Consider the following 22,585-nt stretch of genomic DNA (forward strand, 5'->3'; position numbering starts at 1 on the left):
TCCCAAAGTGCTAGAATTACAGGCATGAGCCACTATGCCAGGTCTTTTCACTGAATCTTAATTAGTATCTTCCTTACCTTGTCACAGCAATTGCATCTTCCAAAAAAAATTGATCAACAGGAAATGTACGACCTAGAAAAACAAGGAGATAAAATAGAAAAGCCTGAGAACACCCATTCAACCATCTTGAAATAGTTTATATATATAAAATTCTCTTAAAGCTTGTCATGCTAATGTTCTATTTGTTCTGTGGTCTTAAAAGTATTAAGAAGAAAAGTTCTTGGTAACAGAAATTGTAAAGGGTAGATTTCAGTCAGTAAACAGAAGACAGTGTATAGGCAGAGAAATGATCCTTTGCTAAGACTTTTTTTCTTTTACCTGTTATACATTTTATACCCTCCCCCCACACTTCCACCACAGAGGACCTCTAAACATTCAACGACTGTATTCTAGATCAAACACAACATTTCTTCCTTAGATTTATCGCCAGCATTCTCTATAACTAAAATAAACTGCACTATTGTTTATCAGTCAGCGTTTGCAAAGTGTTTTTTTAGTATTCAATTGAAGAAGGATAAATCAAAGCTCAGGGTGATAAATTAATTCCACAATGAGACTGTGGAAGTGCCAAAAGAAAACACACACTACCCAACCTCACTTTCTGCCAGAGTGGACCAACATCCAGAAATTTAGCAGAATCCAGAAATGAACAGATATACTGTCACAGACACAAGTTCCCTCTTTATGACAGACTGCCACTATAAACTTTGATGTTAAACACAATGGAATGCTAGAAATAAGTAACTATGACTTTTTTAAAAAGTCCCCTAAAAAAATTAAAATCTCCCAGCAATGGCCAGGAGTGGTGGCTCATGCCTGTAACCCCAGCACTTTGGGAGGCCAAGGCGGACAGATCACGAGGTCAGATCAAGACCATCCTGGCAAACACAGTGAAACCCCATCTCTACTAAAAATACAAAAAATTAGCCGGGCGTGGTGGCGGGTGCCTGTAGTCCCAGCTACTTGGGAGGCTGAGGCAGGAGAATGGTGTGAACCCAGGAGGCGGAGCTTGCCATGAGCTGAGGTCGCGCCATTGCACTCCAGAGCGAGACTTCGTCTCAAAAAAAAAAAAGGAAAAAAAAACTCCCTCCTTATCAGCTGCATTATATGGTTATGATTTTATGTTATAAATAAATCACTTCTCTAGAAAGAGGTATACATATCTACTTATGTCTCAAACTTTAAAATAATTATATTTGCTTGTAAGAATGATACATATTTAATGATGCACTTTATTCACCTGGTATAGTAATAACTGGGCAGGAATTAAAATATTCTGAAAAAAGCTCAGCGTTTAGAGTCGCACTCATTAAAATAACTTGAAGACCTGGCCTCTGCGATACAATGTCCTTCAAAACTAGCAGCAAGAAGTCACTAGAGAAAATAAAAGAAACACCTGAGGATCAAACAAATTTAACACATGAAAATTAGTAACTTTTGGTATATTTTGAGTAAGAAATGTGTAAATCTCTGTGGGAAAAAACCCCGTAACATTCATAGAATAGTGTGTCATGTTCTTGGATGTGAAGCCTTACTATTATAGGCTGAATATCGTTTATGTGAAATGCTTGGAACCACAAGTGTTTCAGATTTCAAATTTTCTCAGATTTTGGAATAGTTGCATATACATAATGAGACATTTTGGGGATGGGGCCTAAATCTAAACATGAAATCCATTTATGTTTCATATATACATTATACACATAGCCTAAAGGTAACTGTATATAATATTTTGAATAATTTGAAATAAAGTTGGTGTACACTGAACCATCAGAGAGCAAAGGTGTCAGGTGTGGAATTTGCCACTTGTAGTGTCATGTCAACACTCAAAAAGTTTCAGATTTTGGACCATTTCAGATTTCAGATTTTTGGATTAAGGATGCTCAACCTGTATAAAGATATAAATTATTTCTCAAATAAACCAAGTCCAGGCAGTACTAATCAAAATCCCAACAGGATTTATCATCAAATTTTATAATCATTATTTATTTTTACTCTTAGCTGGTATAGGGTACAAATTTGATAATTCTACTTCTTGACATCTACATGTACCACAAAGAGGCATATACAAAGATTTTCATTATAGCATTGTTTGTAATAATAAAACAATAGAAACTACCCAAATGTCCATCAACTGAGAAATGGTTAATTATAACATGAAGCAGATACAAGGAATAAGGTAGAGCTCTAGATAATAACATGAAAAAACCTCTAAGACATATTTTTAGTAGGAAAAATCCCAAGTTGCCTGGAATAATACACATGGCAGAATAACACCACCCTAATTGGACTCTTGGCCCTTGCCCCCTCACAATCTGTTCTCAATAGAGCCAACCAATAATGCTCTTCGAATGTCAGTCTGATTGTGCTGACCAGGTGCGGTGGCTCACACCTATAATCCTAGCAGTTTGGGAGGCTGAGGTGGGAGGAATGCTTGAGGCCAGGAGTTCAAGACCAACCTGGCCAATATAGCAAGACCCCATCTCTTAAAACAAAAAAGAAAAGAAATTGTGCCACTCTTATGCTCAGAATCCAATGACTTCTCATTACAAACCTTACTAACAAGGCTCTATACGACATGGTCTACATCCCATGCTCCCCATCTTTTTCTAGTGCTCTCCCGCTCATTCACTTAGCACCGGCTCACTGTTCTCCTTGCTGTCTTTGAGGCATGCACCTCAGATCTTCTGTACATGATATTAATCTGCCTGGATTACTGGGCTTCTCCTAGCCCTTCACACAGGTAGCTCCCTCACTTCCTTCAAGTCCTTACTCCAAAGATTTTTTTCAGTGAGGACTTCCTTGGCTACCTTATTTAAAATTTCAAATGCTCTCCTCCCTTACATTTCTATTGTCTTTTTCTGCTTTATTTTTCCTTCTTAGCACTTACTATATTCTGTATTTTACTTATTTATCTTGCTTATTGATGAGCTCTCCCACTAGAATAGAAGTTCTACAAGGACAAGAATTTTATTCACTACTCCAGGATCTACAACAATGCCTGGGACATAGTAAGTACTCAGTGAATATCCATTGACTTACTAAATGAATATATCATCTGTGTAAGAAAAAAAGGTTAGAAAACAAAAGTAACTATTTCTAACAAAGTAAACATCTATATCCATGCATAGAAGGACGTATTACCAGTTTACTTCTAAGAAAGGAACTGACAGTGGTCTGGGAGCATTATCACTTTATCCATAATGTTTTTCTTTTCTTTTCTTTTTTTCTTGAGACAAGGTTTCGCTTTGTCACCCAGGCTGGAGTGTAGTGCAGTGGTGTTATCACTGCTCACTGCAGCCTTGAACTTCTGGGTTCAAGTGATCCTCCTGCCTCAGTCTCCTGAGTAACTGGGGCTAATTTTTTTTTGTTTTTGTTTTTATAGTAGAGATGGTGTCTCCCTATATTGCCAAGGCTGGTCTCAAACTCCTGCGCTCAAGTGATCCTCTTGCCTTGGCTTTCCAAAATGCTGGGATTACTAAACACATAATCAGCAATCCCAGAATGGGAGGCCTATAGGTGTGAGCCACTGTACCTGGCCTGTTTGAGTTTTTAATGAAAACATATTCTTATACTACTTAGCTCTTTTTAAAGAGCTAATTTAATTACATTTATGACTATTTTTGTTTCTTTTTCAGGAAAAAGGGAAATAATCTAACAACAACAGGCAAATGGCTAAATAATTTATGGTATATCCAGACTTCAGAATTTCCTTATGTAACTCTTCATTTTACAGATAATTCAGCTGGGCGTGGTGGCTCACACCTGAAATCCCAGCACTTTAGGAGGCCAAGGCGAGCATATCACTTGAGCTCAGGAGTTCAAGACAAGCCTGGCCAACATGGTGAAACTCTGACTCTACTAAAAAAATACATAAATTAACCAGGCCTGGTGGCGTGCACCTCTAGTTCTGGCTACTTGGGAGGCTGAGGAAGGAGGATTGCTTGAACCTGGGAGGTGGAGGCTGCAGTGAGCTGAGATTGCACCACTGCACTCCAGCCTGGATGACAGAGACTTCGTCTCAAAAAAAAAAAAGATAATTAGTTAACTCATACTGTCATTCTGTTAAATCATAAGTAGCATGACAAAACTATATAATCCCAGTAGTGTTTGTGGAAATACATCTCTCTACCATATCCCTCTTCTAACTCCCAGTATACTCCCTGAAGAAAAGAGACCAAAATTATAACATGTAACTAGCAATTTTATAGGGGACAGAGATTCTGCTTTTACATTTTTTGGTATTTACTGAATGCTTTAGAATGATCATGTTATCTCTGTGATTAGAAAATTTATCAAAATTTCAAACTAACACAACTGTCACCTTTCTATATTCAACTTTTAATCTTGTCAATATTTTCACTGATTTTTGTTCCTAGATTTTATTAGTTTTTGCTTTTTTCAATCAGAGTTAGGAAATATTCCCCTACTTTTCCTTGTAAATTGTATACCCTTTCCTGTAAACTAGTATTTGTAAATGCTTGAAGCACCCTTCTCCACTGTGTAATTAATCTTTATTCAGATGTGAACATCTTTTGAATTTTTAACTGTTCATATTCTACAGATCCTTAGGTTTTATAAAAATCTTTCTCCTATTTAAGCCAGGAACCAAATCCAGTGCTATGTTCTCATTTCTTTAAGTCTGTGGAAGTACAAATGTTATAGAATCCAAAGCTATTCTTCATATTCAAAATTATACTGAATTTTCCCTAAAAGTTTAAACTTGTCTTTATAACGCAATCATTTAAATACCATTAGTCTGAGAGAATGTTTTATTTGGTTTCCTCTTCCAAGTTGTTCAGTGATTTTGTTAAAAAAATTTCTTCTTTCAGATGTTCATTTCCAACAGCTGCAAAATGACATTATTTACCATTAATTCTTTTTTCCATTGTTTTCTGGAGTTTCTACAAAAAGATCATTTGCCCCTTAGAGATTTCCAACATTTTCTGTATAGTCATTTAATATTTATTATTGTCTTGTTTTAGGAATTATTTCTTTTTTTTTGGTTTATTCTTTTTATCTAAAAGTCCAGTTTCTTTAGTTTCTAATTACTTCATATGTCTTATTTACTAATAATAGTAATGTGTTATTTCTTCTAATAGTTCTTCTGGTTATATATCTTCTCCGTTCAATTCCTTTTTTTTTTTTTTTTGAGACAGTCTTGCTCTGTCGCCCAGGCTGGAGTGCAGTGGTGTGATCTCGGCTCACAGCAACCTCCACCTCCCAGGTTCAAGCGATTCTCCTGCGTCAACCTCCCGAGTAGCTGGGACTACAGGTGCCTGCCAACAATCCCTTTTTTTTTTTTTTTTTTTAAATGTTTTGCTTTTAGCTATTTTCTGCTTTCCTATCAGTCCACCAAATTTACTTAGACTATTTTTCTTCTTCTCAAGATATTTATAGTGGTATAATACTTTTTGGGAAAACTTCATAATTTTCACAGGACTTTCTCTTTTTTTTTTCCCCACTAGTTTTCTTTGACTGCTCTAGGGCATGATCCACATGACAAACTATGATTAATGCCATCCATCTTCCTGGCCCTCTTCAGTACTTAAAATATTGAAACTTTTAATTTTTTTTTTTTTTTCCTAAGAGATGGGGGTCTCATGATATTTCCCAGGCTGAAGTGGCTCTTCACAGGTGCAATCATAGCACACTATAGCCTTGAACTCCCGAACTTAAGCAGTCCTCCTGCCTCAGCCTCCTCAGTAGCTGGGACTACAAGCATGCACCACTGTGTCTGGCAAGAATTTTTATTTTATGCCTCACCTTTAATGACTTCTAATTTTATAAGATAAAATCCACATGCTTTATTATTCACGATGCTTAAGGCTCTGGAAGGTCTGGCTCCTGCTGCTTGTTCCCTGTGCTACTTTCCCCTTTGCTGCTACACAGCAGGTGCACTGGCTTTCCTTGTTTCTGGACTCACAAAGCTCTTTCCCACTGCACAATCTTCAAACATGCTTTCCTTGCCCCCGTTTGTCACCTGGGATTCCTTCTCATATTTCAGTTTCCTTTTTTTTTAATTTGAGACAGGGTCTTGCTTTGTTGACCAGGATGGAGTGCAGTGGTGCTATCACAGCTCACTGCAGCCTCAACCTCCTGGGGGTTCAACTGATTCTCCTGCCTCAGCCGCCTGTGTAGCTGGGACCATAGGTGTGAGCCATCACGTCTGGCTAAATTTTTTTTTTTTTTCTGTATCCCCAGTAGAATGACTACTGGCTTTTTTTTTTTTTTTTTTTTTCATTTTTCATAGAGACATGGTCTCACTATGTTGCCAAGGTTGGGCTCTAACTCCTGAGCTCAAGCGATCCTCCCACCTCGGCCTCCCAAAGTGCAGGGATTATGGGTGTGAGCCATGCGCCCGGCCATACTTCAGTTTTCAATTTAAATTGTCATCTTACAGAGATATGATCTTTGAGCATCTATGGGTCTCTCTCTCCAAACATAGCATGCCATTTATTCCTTCATAGTGCTTATTCCAATTTGCAATCATTTACTTATTTACTTGTTCATTATTCGTTTTTTCTACCAGACTGTTAGAGATGAGGGGGAGCCATACATGCTTGTTCCTCACTGTATCCCCAGCAACTAATATATCACTTGGCATTTAAATGCAGGCTCAATAAATACATGAATCAATGTCAGGACTGAATGACTGACCAAATAAGGAAGAAGATACATTCAGCCACAGCATGCATGACATCTGTTATTTCTACTAAGTAAGGTATCAACTTAGCATAATGCCCAGGATGGTGTGAAGTATACCTTCTAACCTAATAGGATGACTCCATCTAATAAGTGATGAGCATACACTGTCCTTTTTAGTGTTATAGACCCTGGAAATCAAGAAACCAGTTGCTTTTCTCTAACATAGGTCTTCCTTGTGGCAAATTACCATTACTAGCTGCATGAAACTGAATTAGAACTAGAAAACAATTTTTTCTGCCATGCCTTCATTTCATGTGAGTGTGTGTTCACTAGGAAAGTCTTTGTTTTACCTTTCTTCTGTCCTCTCATGAACTTCATCAACAATGATATGGGAGACTCCCTGTAGAGCTGTATCTCCTTCTAGCCTTCTCAGTAGCACTCCCGTAGTACAGTATAACAGTCTGGTGGCTGAGGACTTACACATGAAAGGGCAATATAAATCATTAATAAAATTTTCAAAAAAGGAAACATTACTGGAAAGCCATTTTGAATGGATAGTGATAAAGAATATTGAAAACACTAGCAGTTCCATTTAATAGGAAACCATACTAAATATAGTTTCTTGCCAGGGACAGTAATAAAATCCTTTCTACTTCATATCAAAATGTTAAGATTTTCATAAAAAGCATTAAAATCAGTGAATAATGAAATCAGTTCTCAATTTGTCTGCTCCTTATTTGGTTAAATGGATTAAGTCCCAAGTTCAAGAACAAAACAGTCTTTACTAGATGACTTCTGCCAATAAAAAATAAAAAGCTTTACAGAGGAAATTTAATACAACCAAATAAGAGTGTTTTTTTGTTGTTGTTTTTTGTTTTTGAGACGGAGTTTTGCTCTTGTTGCCCAGGCTGGAGTGCAATGGCACGATCTCAGCTCACTGCAACTTCCGTCTCCCAGGTTCAAGGGATTCTCCTCCCTCAGACTCCCGGGTAGCTGGGATTACAGGCATGTGCCACCACACTCGGCTAATTTTTGTATTTTTAGCAGAGATGGGGTTTCTACATGTTGGTCACGCTGGTCTCGAACTCCCGACCTGAGGTGATCCGCCCGCCTTGGCCTCCCAAAGTGCTGGGGTTACAGGCGTGAGCCACCGCGCCCAGCCATAAGAGTTCTTATCCCAAGATATTTCTAAAAGGACTTCACCCCTACCGAAGGTGATCATTAATTTAAAAATAGCCTGAAAGTATATATCCCAAATTGCCCATGAATCTCCTAACCCCCAGAACTCTTTATACCTAAAAATCGTAAATTTCTGTTACCAGGAAATAAGCAGAGCATACAAACCTTGACACTTTCTAACCGAATCTGGTATCCCACGGTCAGACCCACCCTCTCTGCTCTTTCTTTAGCAACGCGTTCAGCAACAGAGATTGCAGAGATTCGTCGGGGTTGGGTACAGATGATGTTGGCCACCTTTTCAGGTGGTCCATTCAGAGAATCATCCAGAATAAACTGTGGAATCTGTGTGGTTTTCCCACATCTGTATATTAAAACAAATAAGTCCTAAAATGAAGTTTTCAAGGGCTAGTTAACTAAAGAAGCAATCATACGGAATGAGGAAAGTGATAAAGCTAATTAGAACACAAATTGTTCAGATTCAGGTATTTTCTAAAACAACCTCCTGACTTATTACCTAGAGGTGAGAAATTCTAGGAATTTGCACTCCAATCAAAAGGACAATCAAATAATAGTTTAGTAACATTTGTAAAATTGGGACTATTGAACAGACATTAGATTAAGGTCTGTAAATGCTTCTAGGAATGTAAACTCTACCCATGAACCCTAAAGAAAAGGAGTATTAGCTTATGATTATCAAAATATTTTATGTTTTTCCCTTTGATATGTATTAATTTGGCTATGATTAGGCTGAGGTTAAAAAGATAAACTAGATGATACGAATTGTTACCATATCACTGAGTCCAGACACAAATGTAATTATTAAATTGTATACTTTTGAATAAATAACTAAATAAAGTCTGCAAATTTGTCCCTGCTAAATAGGAGGATGTAAAACAGGAAAAATAATGCACCATAATTAAGTTGTTTTTAAAAGAAAAATAAAGGCTGGGCGTGGTGACTCACACTTGTAATCCCAGCACTTCAGGAGACTAAGGCAGGTGGATCACTTGAGGCCAGGAGTTCGAGACCAGCCTGGCCAACATGGTAAAACCCCCCCTCTACTAAAAACACAAAAAAATTAGCTGGGTATGGTGGTGCACCATAGTGGTGCACCTGTCATCACAGCTACTCGGATGGCTGAGGCATGAGAATCACTTGAACCCGGGAGGCAGAGGTTGCAGTGAGCCGAGATCATGCCACTGCACTCCAGCCTGGGTGACAGGAAATCAGAATAAATTTAGAAGATAAAAAGCTTTCAAGCTAAATGTTCTAGAACTATCCTTTAAATTTAAACATGAGCCTTGTTAAAAGTCTTCAGCTGGATTTTTTTGCCTTATGTCTCAAGGCAGAGGTATATAATGTCTATAAATCCAGTTACAGTTTTTAACAAGTTGAACTGGTTATGGTAACCAGGGTGCATATAATATTTATAGATGAAAGCTGCCAATGAATAAACTGCATTCTTACCCAGTCATACCACTTATGACAACCACCTGGTGCTTACGCAGTAAGTTAAGAATGGTTTCTCTTTCTTCCCAAGCAGGGAGTGATTGTCTCTCTTGCAGAATGGACTGGAACTGTCTGGAAGCCTAATAAAATCAAAGATAAGACATCATTGGGTTACTTCTCTTTTTTTTCTTTTTTTCATTTGAGACAGGGTCTCACTGTGTCGCCAGGCTGGAGTGCAGTGGTACAATCATGGCTCACTCCAATCTCCACTCCAGGCGCTAGTGATCCTCCTGCCTCAGGCTCCCAAGTAGCTGGGACTACAGGTGTGTGCCACCATACCCGGCTTTTTGTATTTTTTTGTAGAGACAGGATTTCACCATGTTGCCCAGGCTGGCCTCAAACTCCTGTGCTCAAGTAATCTACCTGCCTTGGTCTTCCAAAATGCTGGGATTACAGTTTTTGTTTTTGTTTTTGTTTTTTTTTTAGTTACAGAGACCGAGTCTTGTTATGTTTCCCAGGATGGTCTTGCACTCCTGGCCTTTGTTGGATTTGTTGGGATTGGATGTAGGGGACTTTATTCAGAACGCTGCTCAGAGAATCAGTCAGAATGAGCTATGGAATCTATACATTAAATAGTTTTCCAACATCTGAATAAACTGAAAGATTTTCTGAGTGAAATAAAGCCCTCTTGCTTAGCACATATCCAGTTCTTCCCAGCAAGAGTCTCTATACCAACACTGTCCAATGGAACTTTCTGTGTTGATGGAAATGTTCTATACCTGTGCTGTCCAATACAGCAATCCCTGGCCACATGTGGTTATTGAGCACTTGAAATGCGAAGAACAGTGTTACTGAGGAACTGAATTTTTAATTTTAATTAATTAATATAAACAGCCAAACATGGGTAGGGGTTACCATATCAGACAGCATAGCTCTAAACAACATCAGATTTTTACGTAAATCAATAATAGAAAAGCACTCACTAAAGCGTTATTTTTGGGTAGTCACTACAACTATATAAATCAATTTCATATTTAATGGCCAATGCTATAAACATTGCCTTGTTTATTACAACTCTGGCTGTACTTTTGAATACTGTAATAACTTTACAGGAACATGCCATTTCCTACATATAATTTTATCATAAACTTAGCACACTGATCAAATTGAATATCTCATTTTTTGTTTCTATCATCTACAGTGCAATTTATATACATTGTGATGTTCTATGGGTATTGCACTACATATGTGATGGTGTTATATGGTGTCAAAAATCAGACTGACAGAACTTTAGAACTGGAAGCGCCCTTAGAGAGCATTTAATCCAATTCCTATATTGGTTAAGCAACTTGCCTCTGCCCTACCTCTAACTTTGCCCTCAGGGTTCACTTACGAATTCTATTAAAATAATCTTCATGTGAATGGGGTAAAAACAAAATAGACTTTAGAAACAGAATTGGCTAAACCACTTACTAGCTATGTGACCTTGGGCACACTATTTATCCTTTGAGTCTTTGAAACAGGGTAAAAGTCCTTCCTTATCCTTCTCCTTTTATATATTAATTTTTTCTAATGTAAATCGCAGTATTTGTATTGTTTTGTTTTTAGAGACAGGGTCTCATTATGTTTTCCAGGCTGGCATTGTCTCCTCCTGCCTCAGCCTTCCAAGTAGCCGAGACTACAGGCATGTGTTACCATGCCTACCCGGCTCTAACCCCACAGTATTTGTTTTTGTTTCGTTTTTTTTTTTTTTTTTTTTTTTTTTGAGACGGAGTCTTGCTCTGTTGCCCGGCTGGAGTGCAGTGGTGCAATCTCAGCTCACTGGAATCTCCACCACCCAGGTTCAAGTGATTCTTGTGCCTCAGCCTCCCAAGTGGCTGGGATTACAGGCACCTGTCACCACACCTGGCTAATTTTTGTATTTTTAGTAGAGACGGAGTTTTGCCACGTTGGCCAGGGTGGTCTTGAATTCCTGACCTCAGGTGATCTGCCTACCTCGGCCTCCCAAACTGCTGGGATTACAGGTGTCAGCCACCGCGCCCAGCCATTAAACCACAGTATTGATATTCCTTTTACATACCAGATTGTCCATCTCAGTACCAAAGGCACATGATTCTGAGACTATTTGGCATATATGTGTGTGTCTGCTATAGGATTTTCCAAAACCATCTAGCATATGCACTTAAGTTTGCTGTGGCCTGTAGAAATTTTGACCACTCAGGGAGAAAAAGAACCAAAAGAATATTAGGGAGGGTAGCCAAAGCTTCCTAATTCATAATCCCATCATCCAGATATTAGGGAGGCAATGCCACTCATTCTCTCAGCATACCCTACCTGTTTCATTCGGAACTGCTTGCAGATTTTACCATTTTCAGCATGTACTGACTTTGCCTGCCAGTCATATCTTTTGGAAATCTTTTTCTTAAGGTTCACATAGCTTTCATTCTCTACTAGAACAGGTGCAGGACCTTCATCCTCATCTGACTCCTCAGATTCTGATTCTTTTTCAACTTGAAGGAAAGAAAAGAAAACGTTTCAATACAGAGCCCTTTCTTTAACAAAATGGGAAAGTCGCTGTCTAACAGAGTATCAAGTCAAACAAAAAGTCAAAATGGAGAAAAAGTTAAAACTTGAATAAAGTAAGTTCATTCACTTCCAGTACTTCTATTGCCAAAGAACTTAAAATGCATCCTCAAGTAAACTTTTATCAAGCATAAGTGGTTATTTTTAAATCAAATTAAAAACAAAGTAACATGAACATAATTAGCAGTGAATGTTTCAACTATTTGCAAGTGTCCCCAAATCCTACAACATAAAACAACCCAAATGTCTATCAAATGATGAATCGATGAACAAAATGTGGTATGTCCACATAACAGAATAGTACTCACTAATAAAAAGGAATGCTGTACTGATATGTGCTAGGACATGGATGAACCTTGAACACATTATGCTAAGTGAAAGAAGCCCATCTCAAAAAGCTGCATATTGTATAATTCCATTTCTATGACATGTCCAGAGTAGGCAAACCCATAGAGATAGACAGCAGATTTGTGATTGCCAGAGGCTGAGGGAAGGGGTAAATGAGGAGAGACTGTTATGGGTACATGGGTACAGGGTTTCTTTTGGCGGTGATGATAACGTCCAGGGATTAAAAGGTGGTCATTGTTGCACAACTCTGTAAAAATCCAAAAAACATTGAACTGTATACTTTAAAAGAGTGAATCTTATGGTATATAAATTATGTCTCAATAAAACTACTATTTTACAAAAAAAGGCCATGGCACATAATTGTCATTTCCCAAGGAACATATTTGAATCCCATGCGCTAGAAGCTGGCATCTGGGAGTGGGATGGGTGGTTAGTGAGTGAACCCGGCTAACTGACCAGCCGCCACATCTCAGCACAGCATCACTATTCTCTACTCATTGAAGTTTACCCAAGGACTCTTATGTTTCTTTTGTTTCTCTGGAAGAAAGATAGATAGCAACAAATAAAAGAGGATCCTTCCTTCCCTTCCTTCCCTCCCTCCCCCCCTTCCTTCATCCCTCCCTCCCTCCCTCCTTCCCTCCCTTTCTTTCCCTCTTTCTTTTCTTTCTTTCTTTCCCTCTTTCTTTTCTTTCTTTCTTTCCCTCTTTCTTTCCTTTCTTTCTCTTTCCTTTCTTTCTTTCTTTTTCTTTCTTTTTCTCTTTCTCTCTCTCTCTCTCTCCCTCCCTCTCCTTCCTCTCCTTCCTTCTTTCCTTCTTTTTTTTTCTTTTTAAGACATAGAGTCTCACTCTGTCTCCAAGACTGAAGTGCAATGGCTCACTGCAGCCTCTACTTCCCAGGCTGAAGTGATCCCCCAACATCAGCCTCTTGAGTACCTGGGACAGAGTGCATGACCATGGCTGACTAGCTAAGAAAATATATATATTTTGTAGAGATGGGGTCTCGCTATGCTGCCCAGGCTGGTCTCAAACTCCTGGGCTCAAGCAATCCTCTCACCTCAGCCTCCCAAAGTGCTGGGATTACAGGCGTGAGCCACCACACCCAGCAGAGAATTCTTTGAAAGGGGCTTCCTTGTGGTGTAAGAATCTGCACAGTAGGCCATGTGTGGTGGCTCATGCCTGTAATCCCAGCACTGGGAGGCTGAGGCAGGTGGATCACCTGAGGTCAGGAGTTCGAGACCAGCCTGGCCAACATGGTGAAACTCTGTATCTACTAAAAATAGAAGTTAGCCAGGCGTGGTGGTGGGCACTTGTAATCCCAGCTACTCAGGAAGCTGAGGCAGGAGAATCACTTGAACCCGGAGGGCAGAGGTTGCAGTGAGCTGAGATTGCACCACTGCACTCCAGCCCGGGGGACAAGAGCGAAACTCCATCTCAAAAACATAAAAAGAATCTGCCCAGTAAACCTGGATCTAAACTAGGCTAGAAGCCTGCACAAGTATTTGAGGATTTAGGGATTCATAGAGCTATCCCTAATGAATTCTGGGGATCTAGTATACCAAAAGCAGGAGGGTACGGATAGTGGTATAGAAAGCAAAATATCTCTAAAATTTCATTTGAAAGTAATTCAGTATATAATATAAGAAGTAATCATATGAAAACCAAATGAATTAAATAAAATAGATTTTCTGAGAAGGTACCTTAAGGTCCTTCCAAGCCTCAGATTTTATATGGTTAAAATAAACACACATCACAACAAACTTCAACTCAGGAAGCCCATCCACAGCAACGCAACTGGGCCTTAAGCAACACAATTGAGCCTTACAATTAAAGTTGGACACAATTACAGTTCAGGGAATTCTCATTCCCTTTTGCCCATGGGACTGAATGGCTTGTTCAGTTTGTTCAAGATCACTAAGCCATCCTGGACCAGCTTTAAAAGCTTTGACTTCTAAACCCATAATTCTGAATGCCTCCCTCCACAAGATCAATGCCTTACATACCTTCTGGAATTTGATTAGAAACAAAAGAATTATTTGGAATCACTGGTTTATGACAGGCAGGATTATTTATCCTGGTCCTAGAGGGTACTGGCAGAAAGTTCACGGGAGGGACACTATACTTGTGATGGGTATTCGTCAGTAACTTGATTATTTCCGATTCTTCCTCTAAAAGGGTTATCAAAGAATATACGACAGGTTCCGAAGTTTCTGCAAATGTCAAGGCCTTGTCATAAAGAAACTCAGAAATATGTAAACGACAAGCCAGAGGTAGGTTCTCATTGGTGGAATAAAATGCTATGAGGGGAGCTTGGTAGGGATATTTGTGGTCTTTAGAAAATCGAATTTCAAGTTCATATAAAAAAGATCCATCTTCATTAGCATTAAGATGAGAATCGTCTACACTTCTTTCTATTCTTCCAACAATTTGATTTGGGGGCACTTCATGTTTGAATTTGCATTTTGATCCAAATTTACAATTTCCTTTGAGGTAAAATTTACAGATTTCAAGTGAATTTTCTTGTACATTTTTGGTACTTTCTTTTGGCTTGGATTTGCGGAATCTACTTGTCAAATACTCCAGTTCTAATCCAATGGTCCAGACTCTGTTCTGAATTCTTTCTATAAATTTTTCTCCACAGATGGACTTGAGAGCAAACGCCTCTTCCTGTTGCTGTTCCATACACTCATCCAAGCTTATCTGGTTGACTGCCTCAGAGATCTTCATCCTCTCTCCAAATGTCTCTGAAAAACACTGGGTAAGGAGATGCTCTAGTGATGCTCCCACATCTCCATCACACATCCTCAGGACTGCTTGACAGCGTTCAATATTGAAACCATACCTGTCAAGGGCAAAACATGACAAAAATGACACAAAAAGCAGTATCACACCATTACAGTAAAATTCATTTAAATATGCTTATGTGAAGTTATGACTATACACAGGCAGGGCTTGTATTTTGAAAAAGCAACCCTGATAACAATAAGCCCTCCTGAATGACCCCATCTGATAAGATAGAATATTCGGCCTAGCAGGCTTTGCTGGAACCCACAAAATAGGAAAGTACACAAAGAGGGGTAGTGGGTTTATATGATTTCGGTTTCCTTGAATTCTTTCCCAACTCCTAAAAATGATTAAAGCAATCACCTGGAAAGTTTTTGCACTGCAAATGGGGAGACTGTAAATTCTGGAACATGAGGCTCCACTGGGGCTAAGCCAGCATATTCCAAAGGATCCAAGTCGGGAACGAGGGAAGGTTCCTGTCCAGCTGGCCAGTACCGCTCATCGTTACAGCAATCAGGCTCATCATCTTCCTCCTCCCCAGAAATGCCTCTTCTAGCAAAGGCAACATTTTCATACATTAGATATTACTTTCTACTTCAAAGAAAAATTTAGCAAAGGTCTAAGAATTTAATTAATAGGATCCTGACTACTCTTCAGTTGCTGATTTAATCTTATATTGAACTATTAATTTATACCTTGGCAATTAACATTTAGCAGTCATTTATTAAATGCCAGGTACTGTGTTAAGTGCTTTATATGAACTAACTCCTTTAATCTTCCCAATAACTGTACCAAGTAATATTGGAATGTCCTTTTTTTTTTTTAAGATGATCAACTAAAACTCAGAGAGGATTAGTAACTGCCTAGGTTACACATTAAGGAGCAAATAGAGATTTTTACCAAAGGCAGACAGATTCCAGAGCCTATGTTCTTAATCACAGAAACCTCGGCTATCCTCTGTCTTCTCATTCATAAAAATAACTATCCCTAATTGTTCGTTTTGCTACATAATCTCCTTTTCTAAATCTCAGATAAGAGATTTGTAGATAGGATGGAAAATGAGCTGTTCATGACTGGCCACTAATTAATTCTGGTAAATGGAAAGAAGGAATTAACTCCTTCAACTGAAATCCAAAACAAAAGAGCGACTAAGATTTAAGAATAAAAGCTTTCTCTTACGCAGATGGTCATGATAAGCAAATCCTGAGACCGCACCTGACCAAGTCAATATTTGCTCCTTGAACACTACTTCTGCTTGTTCATTACAAGGGTTTATCTGGAAGATTACAGATAAATCAGTTACTGAATCCATATGAGCACTGCCCTGGAAAAAAATAAAGATAAAAAGGCAATCCCATGGATGCTGCAAAACAAACTCACTCTAAAATTGTTGCTGAATAATTACTCTTGTATTTCTCTTGACTCACTTTCAACTAATTATATGGCCACAATAGAATCAGTACTGACACAGCATTCCAAAGATGCACAGGACCTTCCCACTGCCAGTATGTTTTCCTTACTATAATAGTTTATTCAAATAAAACAATTTACTCAGATCCAGCATCAGCATCTTGCTCTTGCAGGTCTCGGAGAAGAGCTTTCACTTTCTCTTGATTCTCAGAAGTCATATGTAGCGTCTGAAGGGGTACTTTGGCTTTGGGTTTCCATTTTGGGCGTGCCTCTCCTTTGCTTATGTTATTGTTGCTAGGTCTATAGAGGACAAAAGAGCAAAATTACACACATTATCTGCGATCAGAACTTTTACACTCTCCTCAGGGTCCCCAAATACACAATACAAACTGGATTGTCAAGTATCTTACAAAAGATGACAATGAATGTGAGGAGATTCTCCACTTTCTATAGTATTTGCCAGACTTCATTACATCAAAACTGCTGGAAAAAAACCTTATCAGATTCTTGGCCAGGCACAGTGGCTCACGCCTGTAATCCTAGCACTTTGGGAGGCCGAGGCTGCTGGATCACCTGAGGTCAGGAGTTTGAGACCAGCCTGGCCAACATGGCGAAACCCTGTCTCTACTAAAAACACAAAAATTATCTGGGCATGGTGGTGCGTGCCTATAATCCTAGCTACTCAGGAGGCTGAGGCAGGAGAATCACTTGAACTCGGAGGTGAAGGTTGCAGTAAGCCAAGATTGCACCACTGCACTACAGCCTGAGAGACACAGCGAGACTCCGTCTAAAAAAAAAAACTTACCGGATTCTTAATCATTAATTCTGGCTTCACTAACTCAAGAATCCCTGGGAAAAAGCAATGCTAATGATGGTTTCCTCTGCACTATAGGGCTCTGAAAAGAAATAAGCTACACACAAAGAGCATTTCATTTCATTCTGCATTAAAATCTGAAAACCACTGAGTTTCATTCTTCCTTGTGAATATTAGGTCCTATTTCTAAAATACCCAATTATCTTTATTTCTGATTATTAAAAAAAAAAAAAAAAAAAAGGCCGGGGCAGTGGCTCACACCTGTAATTCCAGCACTTTAAGAGGCTGAAGTGGTAGGATTGCTTAAGCCCCAGGAGTTCAAGACCAGCCTGGGCAATATAGCAAGACCCTACTTAAAAAAAAAAAAAGAAATAAAAAAATTACACAGCATATATAATCTTTTATGATTTGTCTGATCATGAGGAAATGATCAGTAAAAATGAGGGGGAGTTGCGAGTTTCACATGTTCCTATCTTAACCACCATTTATTTGTACACCCCTGTGACTTGCCTTCCTTCCTGTTATTAAGGGCGAACCATCCTTTATCTTAAAGTCAGTCTTTCTATTTGTAAACTATATGCCATTTCTTTAATCTCCTCAAGGAAATCATTCCAACACTTATCCTCCTTTCTACATCATTGGTTTTTCATTCTTCTTTGGATCATTCCCATCAGCATACAGACATACTATAATGTCTACCCTCTTAAAAAAAAATTAAACCAAGCCAACTCCTCCCTTGAGTGCACATCTCCCTACAGCTACTGCCCCATCTCTCCTCCCTCTAGCTCCCTTATAGTAAAGCTTCTCATTTAGGTTATCAAAATCATTGTCTCTGTCTCCATTTTCTTTCCTCTTCTCTCTCAAACACAACCCAATCAGTATTTCCTATGCTAATACAGCTCTTGTCAAGGTTAACTATGATATCCACATTGCCAAATCCAGTGGACAATTCTCAGTGCACATTTTCCTTGACCTGCCAGAAGCATTTTTCCACAAATGTGTACCCTCTTTAAGCATACAATTCAATCTTATTGACTACTCTCCTTTAAAACACCTTTGTCCCTTGGCTTCCAAAAACCACTCTCTTAGTTTCCTACTTCATTGGCAGCTCCTTCTCAATCCCCTTTGTTTTTCATACTTTCTCTTGGTTTTATTTTTTAATTAAAATTTTTAATTGATACATAATAACTGTACATTCTTTATAGGGTTGATAGTGGTTTGGCTGCAAGTCAAATCTCATCTTCAATTGCAGTTCCCATAATCCCCATGTCATGGGAGGGAACCAGTGGGAGACAGTTGAATCATGGAGGCAGTCTCCCCCATACTATTCTCGTGAACATACTATTCTCAGTAACTTCTCACGAGATCTGATGGTTTTATAAGGGGCGTCCCCCTTCACTTGGCTCTCATTCTTTTCTCTCCTGCCACCTTGTAAAGAAGGATGCGTTTGCTTCCTCTTTCGGCATGATTGTAAGTTTCCTGAGGCCACCCCAGCCCTGTGTTTTTTGCTGTTTCCTAAACCTTCCAAGCACATTCCTGCCTTAAGAAATTGCTATTCCCTCTGCCTTGAATATTCTATACTCAGAAATTCACAGCTTATTCCTTTACTTACTTCTTGCCTCTCTTCACATGATATCTTATTGGGGGCTATCTACCTTATTAGGGGGGCTTTCTACATAAAATAGTAATTCTATTTTGGTATTTTATATCCCTGTTACACTCCTTTATTTCTCTCCATAGCATGTGCCACCGGGTAATGTTATACATTTGTTTATGTCTTTTCTATCTCAAATCCCATTCTATCTAGATAAGGACAATATTTTACTCCCTGCTGCAATTCGAAGTCCCTAAAACAGAAAACAGTGCCTGGTGCATTCAGTAAATACTTACTGAATGAATGAACACCTATGGACTCCAATAATGTATAATGTCCACATGTTTTGAAAAACTATGGAGCTGCAGCTAACTCAGAAGTTAGGTTCTTGGCTAGGCATAGTGGTCACACCAACTGTGGCTCACCTTCAACACTATGGGAGGCCAAGGCAGAAGACTCGCTTGAGCCCAGGAGTTCGAGACCAGCCTGGGCAACATAGAGAGACTATGCTGCTTGCTATTTATAAAGTCTATAGTAGTGTACAGTAATATCCTAGGCCTTCACATTCACTCACCACTCCCTCACTGACTCACCCAGAGCAAATTCCAATCCTGCAACTCCCATTCACGGTAAGTGCCCTATATAGGTACCATTTTTAATCTTTTATACTCTATTTTTACTATATCTTTTCTATAACTAGACATGTTTACATACACAAATACTTACCATTGTGTTATAATTGCATATTTAGTACAGCAACATGCTGTATAGATTTGTAGTCTAGGAGCAATTGGTACATCATATAGCCCAGGTGTGTTGTAAGTTGCACCATCTGGGGTTGTGTAAGTACATTCTATGATGTTTGAACAACAATGAAATCACCTAACAATGCATTTTTCAGAACACATCTCTGTCAATAAGTGATGCCTAATTGTATTTATACTGTATAACATGCAATAGCAAAATGTTTACTTTTATTACTCATTAGAATTACTAGAATTCCCATAATTTATTCATTAGTTAAAAGTTGAACAGGAGAGAAGCCTAGATAAGACATCTGTTACTGGTCACCACATGTAACACCATCAGATGATGGCTGATTTGGCTGGAAAACACACAGCTTATCAACTAGAAAGACACAGTACAGTCATGTTGCACTTTAGGATGTTCAATGTTTGTTTCTTGAGATGGAGTCTCACTCTGTCACCCAGGCTGGAGGGCAGTGGTGTGATCTCAGCTCACTGCAACTTCTGCTCCCAAGTTCAAGCAATTCTTCTGCCTCAGCCTCCCTAGTAGCTGGGATTACAACTGACCACCACCATGCATGGTTGATTTTTGTATTTTAGTAGAGATGGGATTTCACCCTATTGGCCAGGCCGGTCTCAAACTCCTGACCTCAAGAGATCTACCCACCTGGGACTCCCAAAGTGCTGGGATTACAGGCGTGAGCCATTGTGCCTGGCCATGTTCAATGTTAACATCATCATTTTAACATCAATCTATGATGCCTAAGGAATACTTAAAATAATTTTCCTCACACTATTTCTATATTTACTATCAGAGTAACACTGGGTATAATAGCAGTATTACACTCAATTCACAGCGTCATGCAACCTACATACACACAAAAGCTGTTATTTCCCATCATGCCTTCAGAAATGGGTTACAAAGAGGAAGACAATTAATTTGACCAGAATTACTTGACTTTTTTTCCCTTCTCAGCCATTCGTTGTCCCATACATTAGGGGTTGATACCATTTCCATATTTAAACATTCAAAGAGTTATAATGACCTGGAAGGGCGCCTTGATTCACTGAAGATGCAAAAGTCATCTCCATCATCCCATATTCTACTGGAGGCCTTTCTGTTGCCGCCACCTCCACCACCACCACCGCCACTGCCACCACTACCACTCCCATGAGATTTACTGGCGTGGCTCCTGCCTCCTCTTCCTCCTCTAGAAGACCCTTTTCCACCTCCTTTGCCTGGCTTGCCTTTTCTTCTTACTGAAGAACTCATTTTCACCTGTAAGAGAAAAAAATTAATGTAGACATCATAAAACCAGATAGGTATGATAATCGTTTGTTTGCCAAACTTATGAATATAGGCTACTTTAAAGAAACGAAGGAAAATGCACATGTAAAAAGAGCTGATCTTGGAGCAGGATTCTGAATCTGTTCCAGTGAAAACATTTTAAAACTACAAAATAAAAAGAGCCAGCCAGTTTAGGGGTAGTGTGGATAAATCTTCACAAAAGATTTATAAGCACTTCTACCTCAGGACTAATATTTAGTGAATGTCTCTGACACAGATTTCTTAACTAAAGATATACACCATAAACACATGGAGAAGTGTCAAACACACATGTCTAGGCTTTAATCCTAGATTCTCATTTGGTTAGGTCTAATTTAGAGTTTTATTTATTTATTTATTTATTTATTTAGAGATGCAGTCTCGCTCTGTCACCCAGGCTGGAGTGCAGTGGCACGATCTCTGTTCAGTGCAACCTCCGCCTCCTGGGTTCAAGCAATTCTCCTGCCTCAGCCTCTGGAGTAGCTGGGACTACAGCTGCCTGCCACCATGCCCAGCTAATATTTGTATTTTTAGTAGAGACGGGGTTTCACCATGTTGGTCAGGCTGGTCTCAAACTCCTGACCTCAAGTGATCCGTGCACCTCAGCATCCCAAAGTGCTGGGATTACAGGTGTGAGCCACCACACCTGGCCTAGTATAGGATTTAAAAAATCCAGTTGAGAAGTTTCCATGCATTTAATATATGTTTTGACAAAATTTAAATGTATATACGCTCTATCAGGAACACAGCTTGGGCTCAGAGATTCTGCCAAGGGCAAAAGGGAAGTAGGCCATAAAACAGATAGCTCCTAATCTTTTTCCAAAGGACCGACTCCATTTACAATGGAGTGTGGAGAAGTTCAAACTTAAAGGTGCTTTCAAGAATAGTGAGGTTGCGGGGAAAGGGAGATTACAGGATTAAATGAAGATACAGTTTAGACTGTTGGCCAACTAGTTTGCAGGAAGCAAACCAAGGAATAAGACCACTAGGAAGTTCCTTTTTGGGATTAGAACAAGTATTAAACCGGGATCTCAGAAACTATTGCTTCACAGAAGCCATAATTTGGTTGGATTAGTTTGTAAAGGAATTTACTCTCCAGAGCATTGTTGAAAACAATTGAGCACTCAACCATGGGCATACCCAAAGCCGTGCCTCCCAGAGGAGCAACAACAGAGGCTTAAAATCGTGGGAGGGAAATAGACTTCACTAAAATATTCTAGCCAGTCACTAAAAAGTAAACCAGCAAATAACAATAAGAAGCCCCCGAAAGGGGAGAATCAGTACCCAGAGTTGTTACAGTGTGTTATCTAAAATGCCCGGTTAACAACAAAAAGTCACAAGGCATGCAAAGAAACGCTTAAGTATGACCCATACACTGGGGAGAAAAAGCACAAACTGTCTATGAGTGAGATCAGATGTCAGATTTAACAGAAAAGAATTTCAAAATAGTCATTGTAAGTATGTTCACAGAAATAAAGGAATGCACAATTAAAGCAGTAAAGGAAGGTCTGATGACAATGTCATATCAAATTGAGAACATCAATAAAGAGATAAAAAATTATATATATTAAAAAGAACCAAATGGGAATTCTGGAGTTGAAAAGTATAATAATTGAAATTAAAAATTCACTAGAGAAGCTCCATAAA

General features: G+C 39.0%; 1 protein-coding gene across 1 annotated transcript in view; it reads right to left on the reverse strand.

Moving 5' to 3' along the window:
• DHX57 (DExH-box helicase 57) overlaps positions 1-22,585 on the reverse strand; it is a 76,336-nt gene that overhangs the window by 48,445 nt on the left and 5,306 nt on the right. Inside the window, exons 2-11 of the mRNA XM_030921430.1 lie at positions 20,658-20,890; positions 16,599-16,757; positions 15,411-15,599; positions 14,267-15,105; positions 11,671-11,846; positions 9,355-9,476; positions 8,053-8,248; positions 7,059-7,183; positions 1,301-1,434; positions 78-132 (exon numbers count right to left, since the gene is read on the reverse strand). Coding sequence (XP_030777290.1) covers positions 78-132; positions 1,301-1,434; positions 7,059-7,183; positions 8,053-8,248; positions 9,355-9,476; positions 11,671-11,846; positions 14,267-15,105; positions 15,411-15,599; positions 16,599-16,757; positions 20,658-20,884 — 2,222 coding nt within the window. The 5' untranslated portion in view covers positions 20,885-20,890. The remainder of the gene's footprint in view (positions 1-77; positions 133-1,300; positions 1,435-7,058; positions 7,184-8,052; positions 8,249-9,354; positions 9,477-11,670; positions 11,847-14,266; positions 15,106-15,410; positions 15,600-16,598; positions 16,758-20,657; positions 20,891-22,585) is intronic.

This window comes from Rhinopithecus roxellana, chromosome 17, assembly GCF_007565055.1.
Source record: "Rhinopithecus roxellana isolate Shanxi Qingling chromosome 17, ASM756505v1, whole genome shotgun sequence".
NCBI classification, from domain to species: Eukaryota; Metazoa; Chordata; class Mammalia; order Primates; family Cercopithecidae; genus Rhinopithecus; species Rhinopithecus roxellana.